Genomic DNA, 20,947 nt, shown 5'->3' with positions numbered 1-20,947 from the left:
TCTGGAGGGCATATAGCTGTTAGGATAGTAAGATTTACACAGAAAAAGGAACAAAGAGAGATGAAGAAAAGCAGAGAAGAATTCTGTTAAACAAAGAGAAAGAAGAAATTTTGTTTTGATTCTCTGTTTTATTAATTGAATGTTGTTCCTTTATTTGACATCAGTTTATTTATTGCTACAGTAGGTAGGAAGCTTATTCACATTATCTATTCTGCATTAAACAATACTAACTGATTCTCTTAACTGATAAACAAGACTAATAGCTATTAACAGTATTCTAACCTTTTTATTCTCTAATCTTTTGACATGTGGCAGGACTAGAGCTTTTGATATCCTTACATTCCTTCACAATAGCTATTACAATTGTGAATAAATTCCATATTATTAGGGATATAGAAATCACAAGAAGCCAAGAAATATTGGTTGGTTGCTCATCTAAGACCAAAACGCAACATAATTAAGACATAACAACGAAACAAACAAATATGGATATAAGCACAAGGACAAACACAAGTCATGTCAAAACTGAAAGGCTAAGCAACAAGAACCAGACACTTCAACAGAACACTTCTCACAGGCAAATTGCTAAACATGTTGTGAGCAACCATTGATTTGGAATGCGACTGCTTCCCCACTGAGGATTGCAACAAATTCAGAAAGCAGCCCACACGCTCATGATAAGACCCAATCACCTTCTGAATCTGGACAACTTGCGAAAGTTTATAGCCAAAAAGCAGTAGCAAGTGTCGATGCATTCTTCAATGAAGTAAAACCACCTGCGTCGCCAATGCGGATTTATGCACAATACTGCTGCAAATGTCAACACCGCAATTATGTAACACACACCAAAGCTGGCATAAAAACTGTACGTGTCTATGAAGCCACCATCTCCATTGAAATCGTTAGGCACTCTCGCTGATGGTGATTCTGTTTTGTCGCAACTGTTTTGCAATGGAGGTCCACAAAGAAGAGGATTCCCTTTATAACTGCTTTCATCAAAGGTACCAAATTGATTTTTCATCTCCGGTGTTCTTCCTGACAAATTATTGTACGACACGTTGAAAACAGCTAGAAAGGTCAGTTCAACGAGTTGTGCAGGAATTCTCCCATTCAAATTGTTGTGAGAAAGATCCAAGCTCTCTATCTGCTTCAGATTGAAGAAGGATGAAGGGATCAATCCAGTGAGATTATTTTGTGACAGATTTAGAGAATGTATCCCACTTAAGTTTCCCCATTCTGTCGGGATTTCTCCAGTGAATCTGTTACAAGAAAGATCCAAAGCAGACATGGAACGAAGGACACCGCCTTCGTAAGTGTAGAAATTTTTCTTTGTTGTAAGCTCCACAGCTATTCCTACACTGATCTCTGGCAACAACATTTTTTCATAAAGAGAAAATCCTCTTCCCCCTAAGGATGCAAATATTTCTAACCAGCTTGTATCATCTAGTGACCCTTCAACAGTGTAAACCGAAGTTTTTTCATCTGATGCCGTCTGATTTAAATTGCTCAAACATGAGGGTAACAGACCAGAAAAATTATTTTCTGAAAGATCCAATATGCTTAATTTCCTTAAGAAGCATAACTGATGAGGAAGTTTCCCATTGAATTGATTAGATTTGAGAACAAAAATGCTCAATTCCGAAAGGCTATCAATCCAATTTGGAATGGGCCCAGTTAAGTTGTTATCGCCGAGATCTAATGTCACCAACGAAGAGAGATTATAAAACTCATATGGCAGTGGACCGCTCAATCTATTTCCGTATAGGTTGACATAGCGTAAATCTAATGCTTGGAAGCCCAACGGTAATGACCCAGACAGATTGTTTTCAGAAAGATCTAAAAATTCAAGCCCAAAAGAATTGAAATATTCTATTGGAATGGTACCTTCAAACTGATTTCTGGATAAGTCAATTCCACGCAAGATTGTTGAAGAGTTCCCTATTCCCCTTGGAAGCATGCCTGACAAAAGGTTGTTACTGATATCCAACCACAAAAGTGGTAATTCATGAGAAAAAGTACCTGGTACTTCTACAAATTTGTTTCCATCTAGAAGGAGGATATCTAGGTTAGTCATGTTGAACACAGATGGTGGTAATTGCCCATTAAAGCTGTTGTTGGACAGCTTTAAAAACCACAACGAGGTTGGCAAATTATGCCCAAGTAGTTCACAAGACATGTGATTGTTGGAAAGATCCAAGTATCCGAGAGAGCTCATATTCCCAAAACAAGGAGGAATACAACCTATGAGGCTGTTGTTAGCCATCACGAAGTTCTTCAAACGTGGAATAATCGAACATATGTTTCTTGCAACTTGACCATGTATGTTGTTGCCAGACATATCTACTGTCTGAAGGTTGGATGTTGGATGTTGTGGCAGCTGTAAAGGACCACCTATAAATGAGGTGTCTCTCAAATATAGTCGATTTAACAATCTATTATTCTCAAACAGCCAAGATGGGAAAGGTTCTCCAACGAATTTGTTGTGGGATAGATCAACAAACACCAAATCATGTTGGCTCTGGAGGAAGTTTGGAAATCCAGCTTTGAGTGGTTTTGGAGTACAGTTTGAAGCACTAAAAGCACGAAGCTGGAACTTTGGAACTAAAGGCTGAAAACTGGGTGCAGCTATTAGCTCATTGTTATCGCATGCAATGAACTTGAGGTTGGAGTGGTTCATAAATGAACCAAATGATATTGGAACTTGAAAGTAGTTATTTGAAACTGAGAGGAATTCAAGCTGCGTAAGATGGGAAAGGTGACTAAAGGCAATATTTCCCTCCAATTGGTTGTAGGATAAATCCAAGGATTGTAGAAATGATAGATTTCCAAAACAAGGAGGGAGTACGCCCTTTATATTGTTTCCTGGGAGATATAGCTGTTCAAGATTCTTCAGTTCACACCAGCCTGTAAAAATATATCCATATATATTAGAGATTGGTTATTTAGATTATTTATATCCATAATTTTTTTAATTCAAAGTTTTCTAGAAACGAGAAATTTTAGAAATTAAAAAACCTTAGATGTTATTCTTTGCTAAATATAGCGTAAAGTTAGGAGTAAGCCTTCAATTAATACCAACCTATACAATTTATATGGAAATAGTCAAAGTATATAGTGTTTAAAGAATCTTGAGCGGATGGAGAGTTGTTAATTTACCTTGAGCGGCCAGGGTGCCATTGAGGTCACAGTAACCAACAGACAAAACTTTAAGAGCAGACAATGCTCCAATGTTCTGGAGAAGGTTTAATGGGAGAGAAGAACGATCTAGATACAATTCTTCAAGAGAGCTCGAATTGAAGAAAATCCCTGTAAAAAAGAAAGAAGAAAGGGTATGATAAAAATAGTCATGGTACATAATAGTCATTCCTTTCAATATTATTAATTAAGATTTTAAGAAACTAAACACTGATTAACCAGTATGTATCCTTGAGAGAAAGGGTCTTGAGGGATGGTTGTATGCCTTAATTAAGTTGTTAAGAGGAGAATGATTCTGTTATTTCTTGCGTGCGTAATCAACTAACTCTAACCGACTCTTAACAACTTCTAACACGTGTCCATGCATCTGCCAGCTACCCTAAATTTAAGACTGAGAAATTTTAGAGATTGAGAAACTCTAGATTTTATCCTTTTCTTTACGTAACATTAGGAGTAAATTTCTAGTTTAATAAAACATAGATATAACACAAATATCTAATGAACAACTGTTATTTGGATTTCAATACTCTTATAATTGTTCTTTTGTAGAATTTATGGAGGTTCTTCAATAGTTCTTCCATGGAATTGTATAAAAATCAAATTATAATTACCATGGGCAGGTAGGGTGCTATTGAAGTCAACTCCTTTCAAGGATAGGACTTTAAGAGTAGACAAGTGTCCAATGTTCCTAAAAAAGCTTGCTGGGAGAGAAGAATAATTGAAGAAAACTTTTTCAAGGCTAGACGAATTCGACAACCCTGTGGAAGATATCAAATAAATCCATCAATATATTATAAATATCGTATTGTTTTAGGCACCAAAACTGTCACTGACCTTTCCCAAAGTGTGTAAAATTACTATAACTGGCATCTAAGGTCTTGAGGGATGGCAACGCTCCCAATGACTCTATCAAAACGCTTTCCTTGAAGTCAGTGTATTCCAGATTCAAGGTTTCTAAATTCCTTAAACCTGTGATAGAGAGAACAATCAATAATGATTATTTACAATAATTAAATAATTTATAATGTTACAAGACATAACTTAAGTTTTTAAATTAAAATAATTTTTAATATAATATTAAAATTTTATTAATTAAATATCCACCTTCATTTATTTTAAAAAAAAAATTAAAAATTTGAAAAAAAGTTAATAGCATGTATATTTAAGTTTCAAATTATTTCACTCGTTAAAGAATTAATTATATAAAGCTTTTTTAAAGCTTCATCCAAACAATTACTTAAGGGTTAATACACATGTAATTATTAAACCTCACGAGGGAATGCCATCCGAGGTAGGAATGATTTACAACTTTACCATTGAGACCAGTTGATCCTGTAAACATGTTGCCTGATAGATCTAGAGATTTGAGAGTTGAAAAAACACTGAGAGATGATAAAATGCTGTTGTTCAATTTATTATCACTTAGATCAAGCTCCTCCAAATTCCTCAACCCTGAAGCTAGCACTTGAAAACCTGAAAGAAAATTGTCAAAAGCAAAGAAATTAACAGATATATATATATATATATATATATATATATATATATCAACCATCCCAATATCCATATAAATTCAATGAAATATAAATTTGTGTGTTAATTTTTTGATATTATATCAATATTTTAATAACCAAATATTCATGAATTCTAACATATTACCTCCATTTCTTTAATAAAATTTTAAAAATTGAACAAAAGTTAATGGTTAATACACATCTATTTATTAGACAAGTTTACTAAAGAATAAATTAAACCTCACTAGGGAACACCATCCGAGGTAGGAATGATTTACAACTTTACCATTGAAACCAGTTGATTTTGTGAATTTATTGCCCGATAGATCTAGAGATTTGAGAGTTGAAAATCCACTGAGAGATGATAAAATGTTGTCGTTAAATTTATTGTCTCTTAGATAAAGTTCCTTCAAATTCTTCAATCCTGAAGCTAGGACTTGAAAACCTGAAAGAAAATTGTCAGAAGCAAAGAAATTAGCATATATATCAACCATCCCAATATCCATAAAGATTCAATGTAAAGTTACTTGAAATATAATTAACTTTATGTGTTAACTAAAAAAAAAATGAAAGCATAGAACCTTGGTTCTTTAAGCCACCAACTAATTGGTTGAAGCTTAAGGCGAGAATCTCCAATTCTTTGAAAGGCAGAAACAAAGACGCATTGAGATCCAAGTCTTCGACTCCATCATAATTTACATCTGAAAGATATAGTTCGATCACTCGGTTTGTGGTGTTGTCACACACAACCCTATACCAGTTACAGCAATTAAAATGCTCTTTATCCCAACCTTCTAGCTGATCATAGGACCCAGCTGCACCTGCATGATTGAACCAAGCTTTTATCTCTAAGAGACTAATTCTCTCTTCCTCCAAACAACAATGGCTCCGGTCGTTGACGAAGGCCAGTGCCATGAGCAGCATCCACACCCACATTTGCCTCATCTTCATAACGCTCCACTGGACCACATACAAAAGCAAGCAAGCTGTCTCTTATATACAATTTTGTCCTCTTCATGCATTTGATCGGACAGTGACAATTATCTGTATCGTTGAATTTTCTATGCTGAATTATCCAAGGGAGACTTGGGCTTCATTGAATGAGAGAGTCTTCACGGACAGTGCTAGCCAGGGGCCCGCACCACGGCACAGATCGCTCGGTTTGTGGTGTTGGATTAAAGGATATTCCAACAATTGATTTGATCTTATTTATTTATACAATTGTTTACTCCTGTCAATGATAGGACTTTAAGAGTAGACAAGGGTCCAATGTTCCTAAGAAAGCTTGCTGGGAGTGAAGAATAATCGAGGAGCACTTCTTCAAGGCTAGTCGAATTACACAACCCTGTGGAACAGATCAGATAAATCCATCAATATATAAATAAATATCATATTGTTTTAGGCACCAAATTAAACTGTCACTGACCTTTCCCAAAGTGTCATATTGTTTTATAAATATCATATTGTTTTAGGCTCCAAAACTGTCACTGACCTTTCCCAAAGTGTTTAAATTTACTAAAACTTGCATATAAGGTCTTGAGGGATGGCAACGCTCCCAATGACTCTATCAAAATGCTTTCCTTGAAGTCAGTCTCTTCCAGATTCAAGATTTCTAAATTCCTTAAACCTGTGATAGAGAGAACAATCAATAATGATTATTTACAATAATTAAATAATTTATAATGTTAGAGTTAATATACAACACATAGCTTAATTTTTTAAATTTAAATAATTTAAATATAATATTAAAAGTTTATTAATTAAATATTCACCTTCATTTATTTAAAAAAAATTAAAAAATTGAACAAAAGTTAATAGCGTGTATATGTAAGTTTCAAATTATTTCACTCGTTAAAGAATTAACTATATAAAGCCTTTTTAAGGCTTCATCCAAACAATTACTTAAGGGTTAATACACATGTAATTATTAAACCTCACAAGAGAATGTCATCCGAGGTAGGAATGATTTACAACTTTACCGTTGAGACCAGTTGATCCTGTGAAGCTATTGTTTGATAAATCTAGAGTTTTGAGAGTTGAAAATCCACTGAGAGATGATAAAATGTTGTCGTTCAATTTATTGCTTCTTAGATAAAGTTCCTCCAAATTCCACCGTGAAGATAGCACTTGAAAACCTGAAAGAAGATTGTCAGAAGGATAGAGTGGAAGTATCCATTTTGTGTATTGTAAAAATGAATAATAGCCGTTCTTCTCCTCAGAAGTATCCGAAGTTCCAAAAATACATTTAGGGTTTAGGGTTTTATATTGCTTCTCCATGGGTCTTTGGCCTTTGGACTTTTATTTTCATCGAATTAAAAAAAATCAAAAGAAACGAGCATGATACAATCTTACATTTTTTTCCTCGTCATAATTTAAGCTTTAGTTCTAATTTAAACCAGATAGTTTTGGTCAATGCTATGCCACAAGCTGGGTTTTTTATTTTATTTAAATAAATATTAAAAGATAAAATTAAAAAAATATTAAGTTAAAAAAAAATCAAGCAATTGTAATTGAATCTTTTAAATCTAGATTAATCTCCGAACTCACAATAAGTAAAGTTTTAAATCCAAATTCATTTAAAAAAAAACATCAAATTAAAAAAAATTATAATAAAAATTAATAATTAGCCGCCTAACACTCCTTTACAGATTACCCAGATTGCATGGAACAGCTCACATGCTAAAACGTGTGTCAATTATTTTTTTAAAATAATATTTATATTTATAAAAGTACTAAATTGCTACTGTATCAACGTTATCATATAAAATAAAAATACAAAAACGCCCTGGTTAGGAAATCCAAATATCTGTGATTTTACGACATCATACCCCCGAAAACAAGTCTATATCAACCCCTCAAAAGATATCTTCAACGTCAAGCTAGGTACTGATTTTATGCCTTAATTAAGATTGCGTTTTTTGGTCAAGAAGGATAGAGTGGAAGTATCCATTTTGTGTATTGTTAACTAACACAATGAAGCAGAGAGGAATGATTCTGTTATTTCTTGCGTGCGTAATCCAACACGTGCATATATACTTCCCCACATGCATTACACGATTTATTATATTGTTAACTAACTCTAACCGACTCTTAACAACTTCTAACACGTGTCCATGCATCTGCCAGCTACTGTAATTAATCTGCACTAACAGTTACCATAATAACAGCTGTAACAATATATACCTTTAATCATCCTAATTGTCAAAAAGTAATTTCTAATCATCCTAATTTTGATCTCTTCCGGTCTTATTAGAAAAACAATTTATAGATATAAATCTTTAGAGATGAAATTAATGCTATCATTAATTACTAAGTAGATATAAAGTCCTCAATTTTCTTAAGAGAATGCAACTTACTATTGATACCAGTAGATGATCATGTCAGCTGATTGTCTGACAGATTTAAATACTTGAGGGATGAAAACCCAGTTAGAGATGAAAAAATGCTATCGTTGCACTGATTCCCTCTTAGGTCAAGGTTCTCCAGCTTTTTCAACCTTGATGACAAGACTTTGAGACCTGCATGATGTTTCTCAAAATTAAGCATATTGGAAGGAAATAAACGCATAGAAGCTAAATCATATGACAAGGAGAAAAGAAAATGTTTCAAAGCTAAATAATTAAACGGTCATATGCATAGAAGCTACCTGATCCTGTCACCTCATTGTCTGATAGGTCCAAAGACTTGAGAGCGGAAAGCCCATTGAAGCATGATAAAATGCCTTTATCATTATTAAATCGGTTCAGACTTAGGTCAAGTTCCTCAGTTTCCTCAGTTTTGATGATAGGACTTCGAAGCCTGGAAGAGAAACACATCAAAGCAAGATAATTGACATTAAACACCAGCTAGCCACTTCATCAGCGTAATCTCAGTATAAGATTCACACAATGATATGAATTAATTTTATGATTAGAAGAACAGAAGCATTGAACCGACCTTGATTCTCAGAGCAACCAACCAGTCCATTACGGGACAAATCAAGACTTTGCAGTTCTTTAAAAGGCAGAAACAACGACGCGTTGAGAACCCAATCCCCCAAACTCTGATCTCTTGCACCCGAAAGAGAGAGTCGGATCACTCGCCTTGTAGTGTTATCACACTCGATCCCAGACCACTCACAACAATTACTACTGTACTCCACCCAATCTCCCATGTAAATGCTGTTTGGGTCGGTCAAAGCTTTGATCTCTAAGGGAACAATTCTCTCTTCCTCCAAACACCCATAACAACGACCACACCAGTCGCCAACCAAAGTCAATAATGCTAGCAACATCCAAGCCCCCATATTTTTCATCATCATCTTAGATAGATAATTCTATGAAGTACTACGTAGAATATTGTTGTTTGTTATGTCATATGTGCATTCGGGCAACCATAGAGGTCCTATTTATACTACGTTTGACATATAAATTCTGTTCAATTTAAATCAACTTTTCAATAAATAGTTAATGTTATGTGTATTTGGGACAGTGAATACTGTACACTTTGGCTCTCTTCATACAGTCAATTGACTTTGACACATAGTAAAAATGAAAAAAAAATTAGTCCGTGGATTTGTGATTAAACTACAATACTAAATATACCCACTGATCTGTGGATTTGTGATTAAACTTGGAAAAAAACAACAATACTGAAAAAAGCCATATGTGAATTTGTGGTTAAGAAAATTCATTATTTTATTTTTTGACATATTAGGTTCCAGTACTAGATGCACCAAGTCAATGTGAGTGGTTGTCTTTTCTCTTATTTATGCGGATCCAATAGATGCATCAAGTCGATCTAAGGCTCCACAATCACTGTCAGTGACAGTTAATTCCTCCAACTTGTTGCTTAAACTTCTTTTTCTCCGTAGACTTGTGAAGTCAAGATTCCCAATGAACTATCTGTTAGGCTGATTTACTTCCATATTAATTATTGTTTGAATATTCTTAATCTGAATGATATTAGTCCATTCAAAACAAATTCATTTTCTTTTTCATAAATATATTTATATAACTACGAAAGAAGAAAAATATGCATTGATTAAAATATTATTGATGTGTTTGAATGAAGAAAGTTAGGGCAGAGATGACCATCATAGACACCGTGTGGGCCAATAAAATTGAAAACAAAAGATAATATCAATGGCTTGCCAAAAAAAAAACAAGTTTTATGTTAAATTTATCTATATGTTAAATTACTTGATTAACTAAACTTAATGCTGTAATATTGAATTATTTAATGAAAACATTATCTAAAACATGATTAATTGATATATTTAAAGTCAAATAAAAAACAAACCCCGCTTATTTTTAATATTAAAAATTATTTTTCTACATAAATTCTTTAACTTAAAAATTTAACAAAATTAAAATAAATTGTGATTACTGTTTGAGCAATTGATTTGATCATGGGCCCCACAATTATTTTCATTAGTCTGTTAATGTTTTTCTTCAAGCTTCTGGAACGGGGTGTTCCTTCAACTTGTTGTGTAAGCTACTTTGATTTTTTTCTGAGTAGACTTGGGAAGTCATTTGTTCGAACATTTGATTTTCTAAAATTCTTTAACTCTGTTTTTTTTTTAACGTTTTAAAAATATTTTAAAAAAATTTAAATTTTATTTTTTTATTAACTTCAAATTAATACATTTTTAATATTTTTAAATCATTTTAATATATTAATATCAAAAATAATTTTTAAAAAATAAAATAAATATTATTAATATAAAAAATTATTTAAAAAACAATTACAGTTTAATCTCATCATCCACTAGCGCTTGTTTTTATTCTTCGTAGACCTGTGAAGTCAAAATTCTCAATTATCCACTGCATCAATCTCTATCCCATCAAAATGAATTTGGTGCAAGAAAAAAATATCTGATATATGTGATTTACTCCTGGTTTTACCCCTTCCACCCTCCATAAAGTTATCATTTAAGTCCACTTTCGAGATTAAATCTTAAACTTCTTTAGATTTTTTCCTACCCTTGAAATTGCTATGAACATAAGTAAAAGAGATGAAGACTCCTTTACCCACGTATCGAGCATACCCTATATACTTACATAACACTAGTTAAATCTTGACATACCATTTCAAGTTAATTAATGGCTAGGATTTTGTTTAGTGGATTTTTTTTATGACGTTAATTAAATATCATATCAATAAACAAATAGCAATTAAAAATGTAACTACTAAAATAAATAGCGTATAAAAAAGAAAATATTTAGAGTTGGAAATAAATCTTAATTTTTAGCATTCTCATTATGATTTTCGTGTTAGAAAAATAGATATTTTACTTAGTTAATTTTATTTTTTTTATTCATATTATGATTTTATAGTTTTTTCCCTTTTAAGGATTTTTTTTCCTAATTTATTTTTTTCTATTTAGTATTATTAGGGTTTTCTAGTTTATTTTTGTATAAATATTTATTAGCCTTTTGACAAATAAAAAAAGAGCAAAATAAAATTGAGTATTTTAAAAAAAATTATATTTATAATGTTCTTGATTTTTAAAATTTTTAATTTATAATAAACCCTTTATTCTCACTTTGCCTTAGTAACATTTATCTAGGTACCTAGTTTGAAAAGCTTTTGAACATAAGGACTTCAAATGCTTTGAGCCATGGGTTGAGATTTGAGAGGTTGTTTCTTAACGAATATGGGCCAAATATTTTATTTTTTTCAATGCTTACTCTATTGGATAGGCTTAATGCCCTGATAATAACCATGATAGGAGTCCGACTTAATTAGAGTTGACAGGGCACAAATATATATAATGTGCTAAGATTAATACAAAAAAAAATTATAATAATAATTAGGGTGTGTTCTTTTATTCAGCTTCTTGTCCCTATTTTTGAGGATAAATTAAATTTATAGATAAAAAAAAATCTAAAATCAGATATTTATAGACTTAATTAAATTTTATTGAAGATTTAATTGAATTTATAAATGGTTTGGTTGCAAGAAAAATTGATTTTAAAGTCAATTTGGGCTTTAATTTGAAAAATTAAAGTTCAAATGTCAAAATATAATTTTTAAGAGTTGATTTGGTCAAATCAAGGGTTTAATTGTATAAATATTAAAGTTTGATGGTCATTTAAGAATTTGATTAAAGAAATCTGAAACCAAGGACCAAACTAGAAAATACACATAATTAGAGGAACTGAAATTGTCCAAATCATGCACTAAATTAAAAAAAAAAAGTTTGTTGATCAATTGAGGATCAAATTACATAAATCCAAAATCAAGAACTAAAATGAAAACATTGGCCAACATCAGGGCTAGAATTTAGCAGGGATATAATTAAATTAATTTTTAAAATCAAAATTACATTTAAAACCTTGATTGAATAAATCAAAAATTAAAAATTGATTTGAAAATGGAAACATTTAAACGTTATTTTTTTTTAAATAAAACGGTTAGTTTTGACCACATCATCACTGTTTCACACACTTTTTTTTTTTTGAAAAAAAGAAAACAAAGATCGCTCTATGCCACCTTACCCTGTGCTTGGACATGATAGGATGGCTACCTCTCCCCTGCCCTTATAAATAACAGACACTGGGGACGTTTTGGAGGAGGAATGGTTGTGGGGAGGTAAATGAGACAGAGGCAGAGACGAAGGAACAGGAGGGGGGAATTTTGAGAGTTGGAAGAAAAACAGGGGAGAACAGAGGAGGGGAAGAGAAGAGGAAAGAAAAAAAACAGAAAAAAGAAGAACCAGCAGGGAAGAAACAGAAAAGAGACGAGGGAGAAGAGCGAAAGAAAAAAAAGGAGATCCGCGTGTCTCTGCACAGTGGAGGAGAAAGGCAGCAACCACCGCCTGTCGCCAATAAAATGAAAACAAAAGGCAATATTAATGGCTTGAAAAAAAAAAGTTCTATGTTAAATTTATCTTTATTATAAATTACACGATTAACTAAACATAATCCTGTAATATTGATTCTATTTGACGAAATTGTTTTTTTAAACATGGTTAATAAATATATTTAAAGTCAAATACAAAATAAACTCCTCTTATTTTTAATGTTAAAAATTATTTTTTAACATAAACACTTTAACATAATTAAAATAAATTGTGATTGTTCGAGCAGTTGATTTGATCTTGGCCCTTACTATTATTTTCATTAGTCTATTATTTGTTTTTTTTTTTTTTCAAAGCTTGTGGAACGGGTTGCTCCTCCAACTTGTCTCTTAATCTCATCATCCACTGGCACTTGTTGTTCTTCTTCGTAGACCTGTGAAGTCAAGATTCCCAATTATCCACTGCATCAATCTCTATCCCATCAAAATGAATTTGGTCCAAGAAAAAAAATATCCGATATATGTGATTTACTCCTGGTTATCATTTAACTCCACTTTCGAGATTAAATCTTAAACTTCTTTAGATTTTTAATTTCCTACCCTTGAAATTGCTATGAACATAAGTAAAAGAGATGAAAGACTCCTTTACCCACGTATCGAGCATACCCTATATACTTACATAACACTAGTTAAATCTTGACATACCATTTCAAGTTAATTAATGGCTAGGATTTTGTTTAGTGGATTTTTTTTATGACGTTAATTAAATATCATATCAATAAACAAATAGCAATTAAAAATGTAACTACTAAAATAAATAGCGTATAAAAAAGAAAATATTTAGAGTTGGAAATAAATCTTAATTTTTAGCATTCTCATTATGATTTTCGTGTTAGAAAAATAGATATTTTACTTAGTTAATTTTATTTTTTTTATTCATATTATGATTTTATAGTTTTTTCCCTTTTAAGGATTTTTTTTCCTAATTTATTTTTTTCTATTTAGTATTATTAGGGTTTTCTAGTTTATTTTTTATATAAATATTTATTAGCCTTTTGACAAATAAAAAAAGAGCAAAATAAAATTGAGTATTTAAAAAAAAATATTTATAATGCTCTTGATTTTTAAAATTTTTAATTTATAATAAACCCTTTATTCTCACTTTGCCTTAGTCAACATTTATCTAGGTACCTAGTTTGAAAAGCTTTTGAACATAAGGACTTCAAATGCTTTGAGCCATGGGTTGAGATTTGAGAGGTTGTTTCTTAACGAAAATGGGCCAAATATTTTATTTTTTTCAATGCTTACTCTATTGGATAGGCTTAATGCCCTGATAATAACCAGGATAGGAGTCCGACTTAATTAGAGTTGATAGGGCACACATATATATAATGTGCTAAGATTAATACAAAAAAATTATAATAATAATTAGGGTGTGTTCTTTTATTCAGCTTCTTGTCCCTATTTTTGAGTTCCCCGACAAAAAAAAAAAACACAAAAAAAATATTCAAAAAAAACAAAAAATAATAGTGGTGAGAAGAGAATGACAGAGCGTTCAAAAAATAGTTAAAAATTGATTGAGGTGATTTAAAAATATAAAAATTAAAATTTGACAGTATAATTTTTACTAACGAAAGCTCTGCTGACAAAGAAAATTCAATTTAAGGAAAAAAAAGTCTAAAATCAGATATTTATAGACTTAATTAAATTTTATTCAAGATTTAATTGAATTTATAAATGGTTTGATTGCAAGAAAAATTGATTTTAAAGTCAATTTGGGCTTTAATTTGAAAAATTAAAGTTCAAATGTCAAAATATAATTTTTAAGAGTTGATTTGATCAAATCAAGGGTTTAATTGTATAAATATTAAAGTTTAATGATAATTTAAGAATTTAATTAAAAAAATATGAAACCAAGGATCAAACTAGAAAATGCACATAATTAGAGGAACTGAAATTGTCCAAATCATGCATTAAATTAAAAAATAATAAAAGTTTGTTAATTAATTGAGAATCAAATTACATAAATTCAAAATTAATAATTAAAATGAAAACATTGGCCATCACTGTTTCACACACTTTTTTAAAAAAAGAAAAGAAAACAGAGGTCGCTCCATGCCACCTCACCCTGTGCTTGGACATGATAGGATGGCTACCTCTCCCCTGCCCTTATAAATAACAGACGCTGGGGACGTTTTGGAGGAGGAATGGTTGTGGGGAGGTAAATGAGACAGAGGCAGACACGAAGGAACAGGAGGGGGGAATTTTGAGAGTTGGAAGAAAAACAGGGGAGAACAGAGGAGGGGAAGAGAAGAGGAAAGAAAAAAAACAGAAAAAAGAAGAACCAGCAGGGAAGAAACAGAAAAGAGACGAGGAAGAAGAGCGAAAGAAAAAAAAAGGAGATCCGCGTGTCTCTGCACAGTGGAGGAGAAAGGCAGCAACCACCGCCTGTCGCCAATAAAATGAAAACAAAAGACAATATTAATGGCTTGCAAAAAAAAAAATGTTAAATTTATCTTTATTATAAATTACACGATTAACTAAACATAATCCTGTAATATTGATTCTATTTGACGAAATTGTTTTTTAAAACATGGTTAATAAATATATTTAAAGTCAAATACAAAATAAACTCCTCTTATTTTTAATGTTAAAAATTATTTTTTAACATAAACTCTTTAACATAATTAAAATAAATTGTGATTGTTCGAGCAGTTGATTTGATCTTGGCCCTTACTATTATTTTCATTAGTCTATTATTTGTTTTTTTTTTTTTTCAAAGCTTGTGGAACGGGTTGCTCCTCCAACTTGTCTCTTAATCTCATCATCCACTGGCGCTTGTTTTTCTTCTTCGTAGACCTGTGAAGTCAAGATTCCCAATTATCCACTGCATCAATCTCTATCCCATCAAAATGAATTTGGTCCTACATGCATGTTATCAGTAAGTGTAAATTAGATTAATATTTTTCACCAGTAAGTTATCCTAGTGCTTGCTTGGACTGGCTCAACAAACAGAATAAAAAAAATATGTATTAGCATGTGTTTTAGATTTTAATAACCAGTTTGTTAAAGATATGAGAACTAGGTTTGTATTTTAAAAATCTCAGAAAAAATTATTTTATTATCTTTTAATATCTTGGATTACGAACTTATACATTAAATGTATTCTCAATATTAAATAAAAGGTAGTTCTTTATTTTATTGATATTAGAACAGTTAGATTTTTACCTAATAAGATAAGGATCTCTTTATTCAGGAGGATTTTTTTTAAATTTTAAACAGACCAATACTTAAAAAATATAACAATATCTTAATTTTTATCAGACAATTAAGCAAAGCAATTTACCTCATATAAAGTATATTAAGGGTGTTAATACCTTCCATTTGCACAATCAGTCCACGTGTTTAATCTTTGATACCAGTTAGGGTTTCTAGTGATCAAAATATTAGGTAACGACTCTTATTCTCTCTTTCCATCGATAAAGGACAAGAATTTCTTGTCCTTAATATTTCCAGATCTAAGAAAATAACTCACCGCGATACCGCACACGTGCGACCAGGGACGGAGCTAAAATTATATAATAGAGGGTCAAAACTCAAGATATAATTTATTATTAGAAAATTTATTTATTTAAAATAAAAATATATTATATTATCCTATATTTAAACATTAAAAATTTAAAATATTTTGTAAGGACCCAAACTCCTACTCGCCTCCCCCTAGTTCTGCCCTTGCGTGCGAAAAACCTTTGTCAGGCATGTAGTCAGCTTGGTACATCTGTCAAATGAAATCGGAGCCATGGGCTCTGATTAGGACACGCAAGGATGGGAAAAGGAGATTTTCTTGCTCAATTTCCATTTGAGACTTGAACCATATTTGTCTCACAAGTTCTTAGCTCACCTCTCTCAATCAAGAAGTCACCCTTGTGGGTTGGGTTTTTTTTTTTTTTTTTGCTTCTTGATAGGAAGTCAGGATTAATTCAGTATGAAATTGAAAAGGGATCAATGTGCTGTTACACCTTCAACTTTCGGTTCTCTCATTATGTGGCAACACATTTTGGTTTCCAAATATTTCAGTATGAAATTGAAAAGGATATATATAAAGTGGATTGAACAATGGATGACTGTCAGCCCAAGAAAGAAAGAGGTAGGCTTGCTATATGTTAGGCCAGGGATTTTTTTTTACTTGCAAGTATCTTCTCTACTCCTTTTCCAAACAAGATCTTCTGGTGGCAGAGTAGAGGCTTCTTTGCCGTGATTGGTTGCTTGTGAGTGGTAGAGGCTTCTCATTTTTTTCGCTTCAGACTGTCTTTATGGCTCAAAGTTGGATACTCTGCTTCTACGTACCAAAGTCAAAAGGTTGGTTTACCCTTTTGTTCTAATAACAAAACGAGTTTAGGATTTCAAAGTACTAATCCAATAAACAATGATCTTCTACTTCATAGGTTTGGACCCTTTTTTTCTTTTTTAATAGTTAATTGTACAGACTGTTTACTTTCCCTGGACTGCTTATGTCATTTATTCATGAAGGTCTACTTGTATACCATCACCTGGTCCAAGAGGCAATATTGCGTCTCTCTTTCACATCTACATATCTTTTGAAAAATCTTATCACACTTGGATCAAGATCAGAACTCTAGCTCTATTTTTTTTCTTTTTGAATCTTTAGTTATTTTTATTTTTTCTCATCATTTTTTTTTAAATTAAAAAATATAAATAAATTACTACAAAACGAATAAAACAAAACCAGCATAAAAAAGTTGATGTGAACTTGCAAAACGAACTCAAGTTGTGAAAATTTGATAAAATATAAAATAAACATTTGACACGTCTCAAATATACTCGTATTGATCTCTAGAAATTGACGGTGTTAAGAATTTACTGGTGACAAACATGGGCAAGATAGCAGGTTGGAAGATTCAACAACAGCAAAACAGAGACAAAGGAGCAGAGAAGAGGACGGAAGAGCAGCAGTTTTCAGTTTTCTGTTTTCTGAGGCTCAGCATTGCATGATGAAACGTCTGTACAGACCTGAGGAACTTGACAGAGATTATAATTTTCCGGAAACTGTATCCTCTCCGTAGTTAACCCCTCTAATTACAGAAGAGCTTCAGAGACCCGTCTCCCCTGGCTCTCGTAGATACGGGTGATTGTTGTGATATGTTGAACTCTCCAGAAATCTTCACCACGGTGCCTCTCTATTGTCTTGATGAATGTTGAAGGCATATACCACAGAACCAGGTCTTCTATATTTTTCAGGTTTTCAATCCCATCCGGCACAGTTTCTAGCACCGTGCATGCTGTGATGTCTAGCCTCTCTAACCCAGGCATTGATCCTTTTGCTATTCTGATGCGCCGCAATCTCTCCAGTTCATGGAGACCTAGCCTCTTCAGCTTTGAAAATCCACTAGGATCACAACACAGTTCTTCCCCTGCATAAGCTTGACAGAGTTCAAGCATCACCAAACTAGGCAATTTCTGGAGGACCTTGAGAGGATCACTTTTCAAATTAGAATATTGAAGCACTAGCTTGGAAATATACTGGAGTGAAGCTATCCATCCTGGTAAAGCTGGAAGACTACATTTGAGATTGCGAAAACCGTGCTCTTCTCTTAGCTTTAAAATGATACAATGCAGTAAGGTGTTTCAATCTGTCCAAAGTATAACAGAGATCCATTCCCTGCTCTTCTCTTAGCTTTAAAATGCCCAGCCTTCTCAACTGAGTTAGCTTTCCCAACTCCCTGACTAACTCATAATCTTCATTCACTTCGACGCTTCCCAATTTCTGCAGGCTCGTCAATCTTCCTATTCCTGATGGAACTCTCATTCCATGAGTGTCTGGGAAGAACGACGAGGACTGGAAAATGTATCGATAGTTACGGAGCTGGCAAAGACATGTCAATTGTGTGATCCCAGCAGGCAAAGAAGATACAGGACTCCTTTTCAAATCCAGTATTTCCAAGTACTTGAGCTTCCTTATGGACTCTGGAAGCTCACTTATCATGGTCCATCTCAAACTTAAGTATCTCAAATGAATCAGTTCAACCAATTCAGGTAGGAAGGTGGAAACGGGAGCTCGATCTAAATTCAATACTCTCAACAGTTTGTAATTGCGAAAACCGTGCTCCAAAGAATGATGTGAAGAAAATGACAACAAAGACCACAGATAAGGAAATCTCATATCTGATTGTACTTCCTCAGAGTTTTCATGGATTGATAGACGCCGAACTTTCTCATTCTTGCTGATTCTTGTTCCGTTTGCTATCATAAGGAAATCTCATATCTGACATGTCTTGACCCTATTAAAATAATTCTTCTCTACCACTTGGATCAAACTCCTATTCACGAGTTCATTAAGGTATTCCTCTGCTACTTCCTCCAATGTAAAGCCTTGCTTCTCTACCACAAACCTTTCAACTATCCATAGCCGGATCAACTTCCTTCTTTTTATCAAATAATCCTCTGGAAAAACACTTAAATACAAATAACACTGTTTGAGGTAGTAAGGAAGATTATCATAACTTAGTTGAAGTATTCTACGTAGACTCCCAAGGTCGTTGTTACTTTTCAATTCTGTAGCTAGGCAGTCATGGACTTTCTTCCATTCCAAACCTCGGTTTTTCTTCTTCGACAGTAGGCCTCCTATTGCTACAATTGCAAGTGGCAATCCCTCACACTTCTTTAAGATATTTCGAGACATCTCTTCCAGTTCTGGAGGGCATACAGCCTTATGTTCCCCTCTAAAGGCTTTCATACAAAAGAGGGTCCAAGCTTCATTTTCTGGTAAAGGAGTTCATAAACATGTCTAGTGTTCTCTATAGATTCAGCCAAGTTACTTAAACGTGTAGTGAAGATAATTCTACTACCACAGTTACAATCAGGAAATGCATACTTTATTGTTTCCCAAGCGTTTACATTCCATATATCATCCAAAACAATGACATACCTCCTTCTCCATAGATAATTTCTTAGAGCATCAATTAATTGGAAGTCAGTCATTGATTGCAAATTATCCGGAACAGGTTCGTTTGCTGTCACCAGAAACCCCTGCAGAGCAACTCGTAGAAGCTCCGTGGATGCAAACGATTTGGAAACTGTAACCCAAGAATGGGTATCAAAGCTTCTTCTGATGGGGTGGCTGTCATAGACTTTCTTTACGAGGGTTGTTTTTCCCAACCCACCCATTCCAACCACAGAGATACTGGAGAGCTTTTCTTCTCCTTCTACAAGCCACGAAACCAGTAGATGTTTTGGGTTCTCAATTCCCACGACATCAGCTTCATCTAAGTAAAGAGCAGCTAACCGGGGATCATGCCATTTCTCTACGGTAGCACCGGAGGTTGATGGCATGTCTATCCTATTCAAAGAAAATGCATTTCTTCTCTCAGAAATGGCTTTCACCCTTGCTTTAATGCTTTGTAACTGGACTGCCAGCCGGTGCCGTGCACTTAACTTACGGATGGAACGATATGAATTGCGAAGATAATGGATAAAACCACTCCCGTGAGATGGAGCAAACCGGAGCATGAACTCTTCAAGAATGTCCTCAGCATCATAAGCCACATCTCTCACTTTTTTGACCCAGGCTCTCAGTCCTTGATCACTCTCACTCCCTTCTTCCGCATCCTGAAGGAAAGATTTCATGCTATACAAATCATCCTGTAGTTCAACGATTCCCCCTCTAACTCCTCCCAAGAACCGTGTTTCTTCTGCTACAAAGGAAGCCAGTTTCTCGAGCGCCACCTGCACTGCGATCATGGCCATGGCTACTTGCTCCAGAATCACCAATCCTGATCTCTTTTCTCTCGCCAAAAATTTGAAGAACGGAAAAACAAAAACCCTTGATGCAGTTTCTATCTCAGATGTTTGCTACAGGGTTCCAAGCTTAATTAACAATTCCTTCTACTGATTCATTGCGCATGAAAGATAACATTTTTTTCATCTAAGAAAATTATTATGTGGACCATATGGCCCTAGGCAAATTAAGGCCTCACATATAGCCCAGTGGTATCATTTGTCATTTTTACAAGTTAGGGGGCTGATATGGTATTTAAAAAATTATAATTTTTTTTTTAATTTTAAATCTTAAGACTAATATCTAACTAAAAATTCCTTCTGCTGATTCATTGTTCATGTGATAATGTGCTTGGCATGTGTCCAACAACACACGTCATATTTCAATAGGATAACATGTGGTCAAATTTAACCTGTCGTTCTTGTGTTTTCACATGGGCAGGAAGCTACCTCAACCTCTGATATTTGTGATTTACTCCTGGTTTTATAAATTAGAAAGTGTTAATTGTAAAACCAACCAATAAGATATCTACATGCATGTTATCAGTAAGTATAAATTGTAGATTAATATTTTTCACCAGTTTAATATTTTTCACTAGTAAGTTATCCTAGTGCTTGCTTGGACTTGCTCAACAAACAGAAAAAAAAAATGAAATTTCAGCAAT

General features: G+C 33.1%; 1 protein-coding gene and 1 pseudogene across 1 annotated transcript; both read right to left on the bottom strand.

The window, feature by feature from the left end:
• Positions 1-362: 362 nt before the first annotated feature.
• LOC133694920 (cuscuta receptor 1-like) lies at positions 363-9,087 on the bottom strand. The gene is made up of 13 exons (XM_062116610.1): positions 8,639-9,087; positions 8,353-8,504; positions 6,686-6,841; positions 6,199-6,333; positions 5,936-6,051; positions 5,498-5,696; positions 5,288-5,389; positions 4,993-5,151; positions 4,510-4,668; positions 4,030-4,164; positions 3,807-3,953; positions 3,157-3,306; positions 363-2,904 (listed from the first exon to the last, which is right to left on the bottom strand). The coding sequence occupies exons 1-13, from the start codon at positions 9,004-9,006 to the stop codon at positions 689-691; spliced, it is 4,194 nt and encodes a 1,397-aa protein (XP_061972594.1). The 5' UTR covers positions 9,007-9,087; the 3' UTR covers positions 363-688.
• An 8,211-nt stretch (positions 9,088-17,298) lies between these two features.
• Positions 17,299-20,484, bottom strand: LOC133693156 (disease resistance protein RPM1-like; annotated as a pseudogene).
• Between the last annotated feature and the right edge of the window lie 463 nt (positions 20,485-20,947).

The sequence above is a fragment of the Populus nigra genome, chromosome 5 (genome assembly GCF_951802175.1).
Source record: "Populus nigra chromosome 5, ddPopNigr1.1, whole genome shotgun sequence".
NCBI classification, from domain to species: Eukaryota; Viridiplantae; Streptophyta; class Magnoliopsida; order Malpighiales; family Salicaceae; genus Populus; species Populus nigra.
Note: the sequence above shows the minus strand (reverse complement) of the source record. Positions and strands in the feature narration are given on the sequence as shown.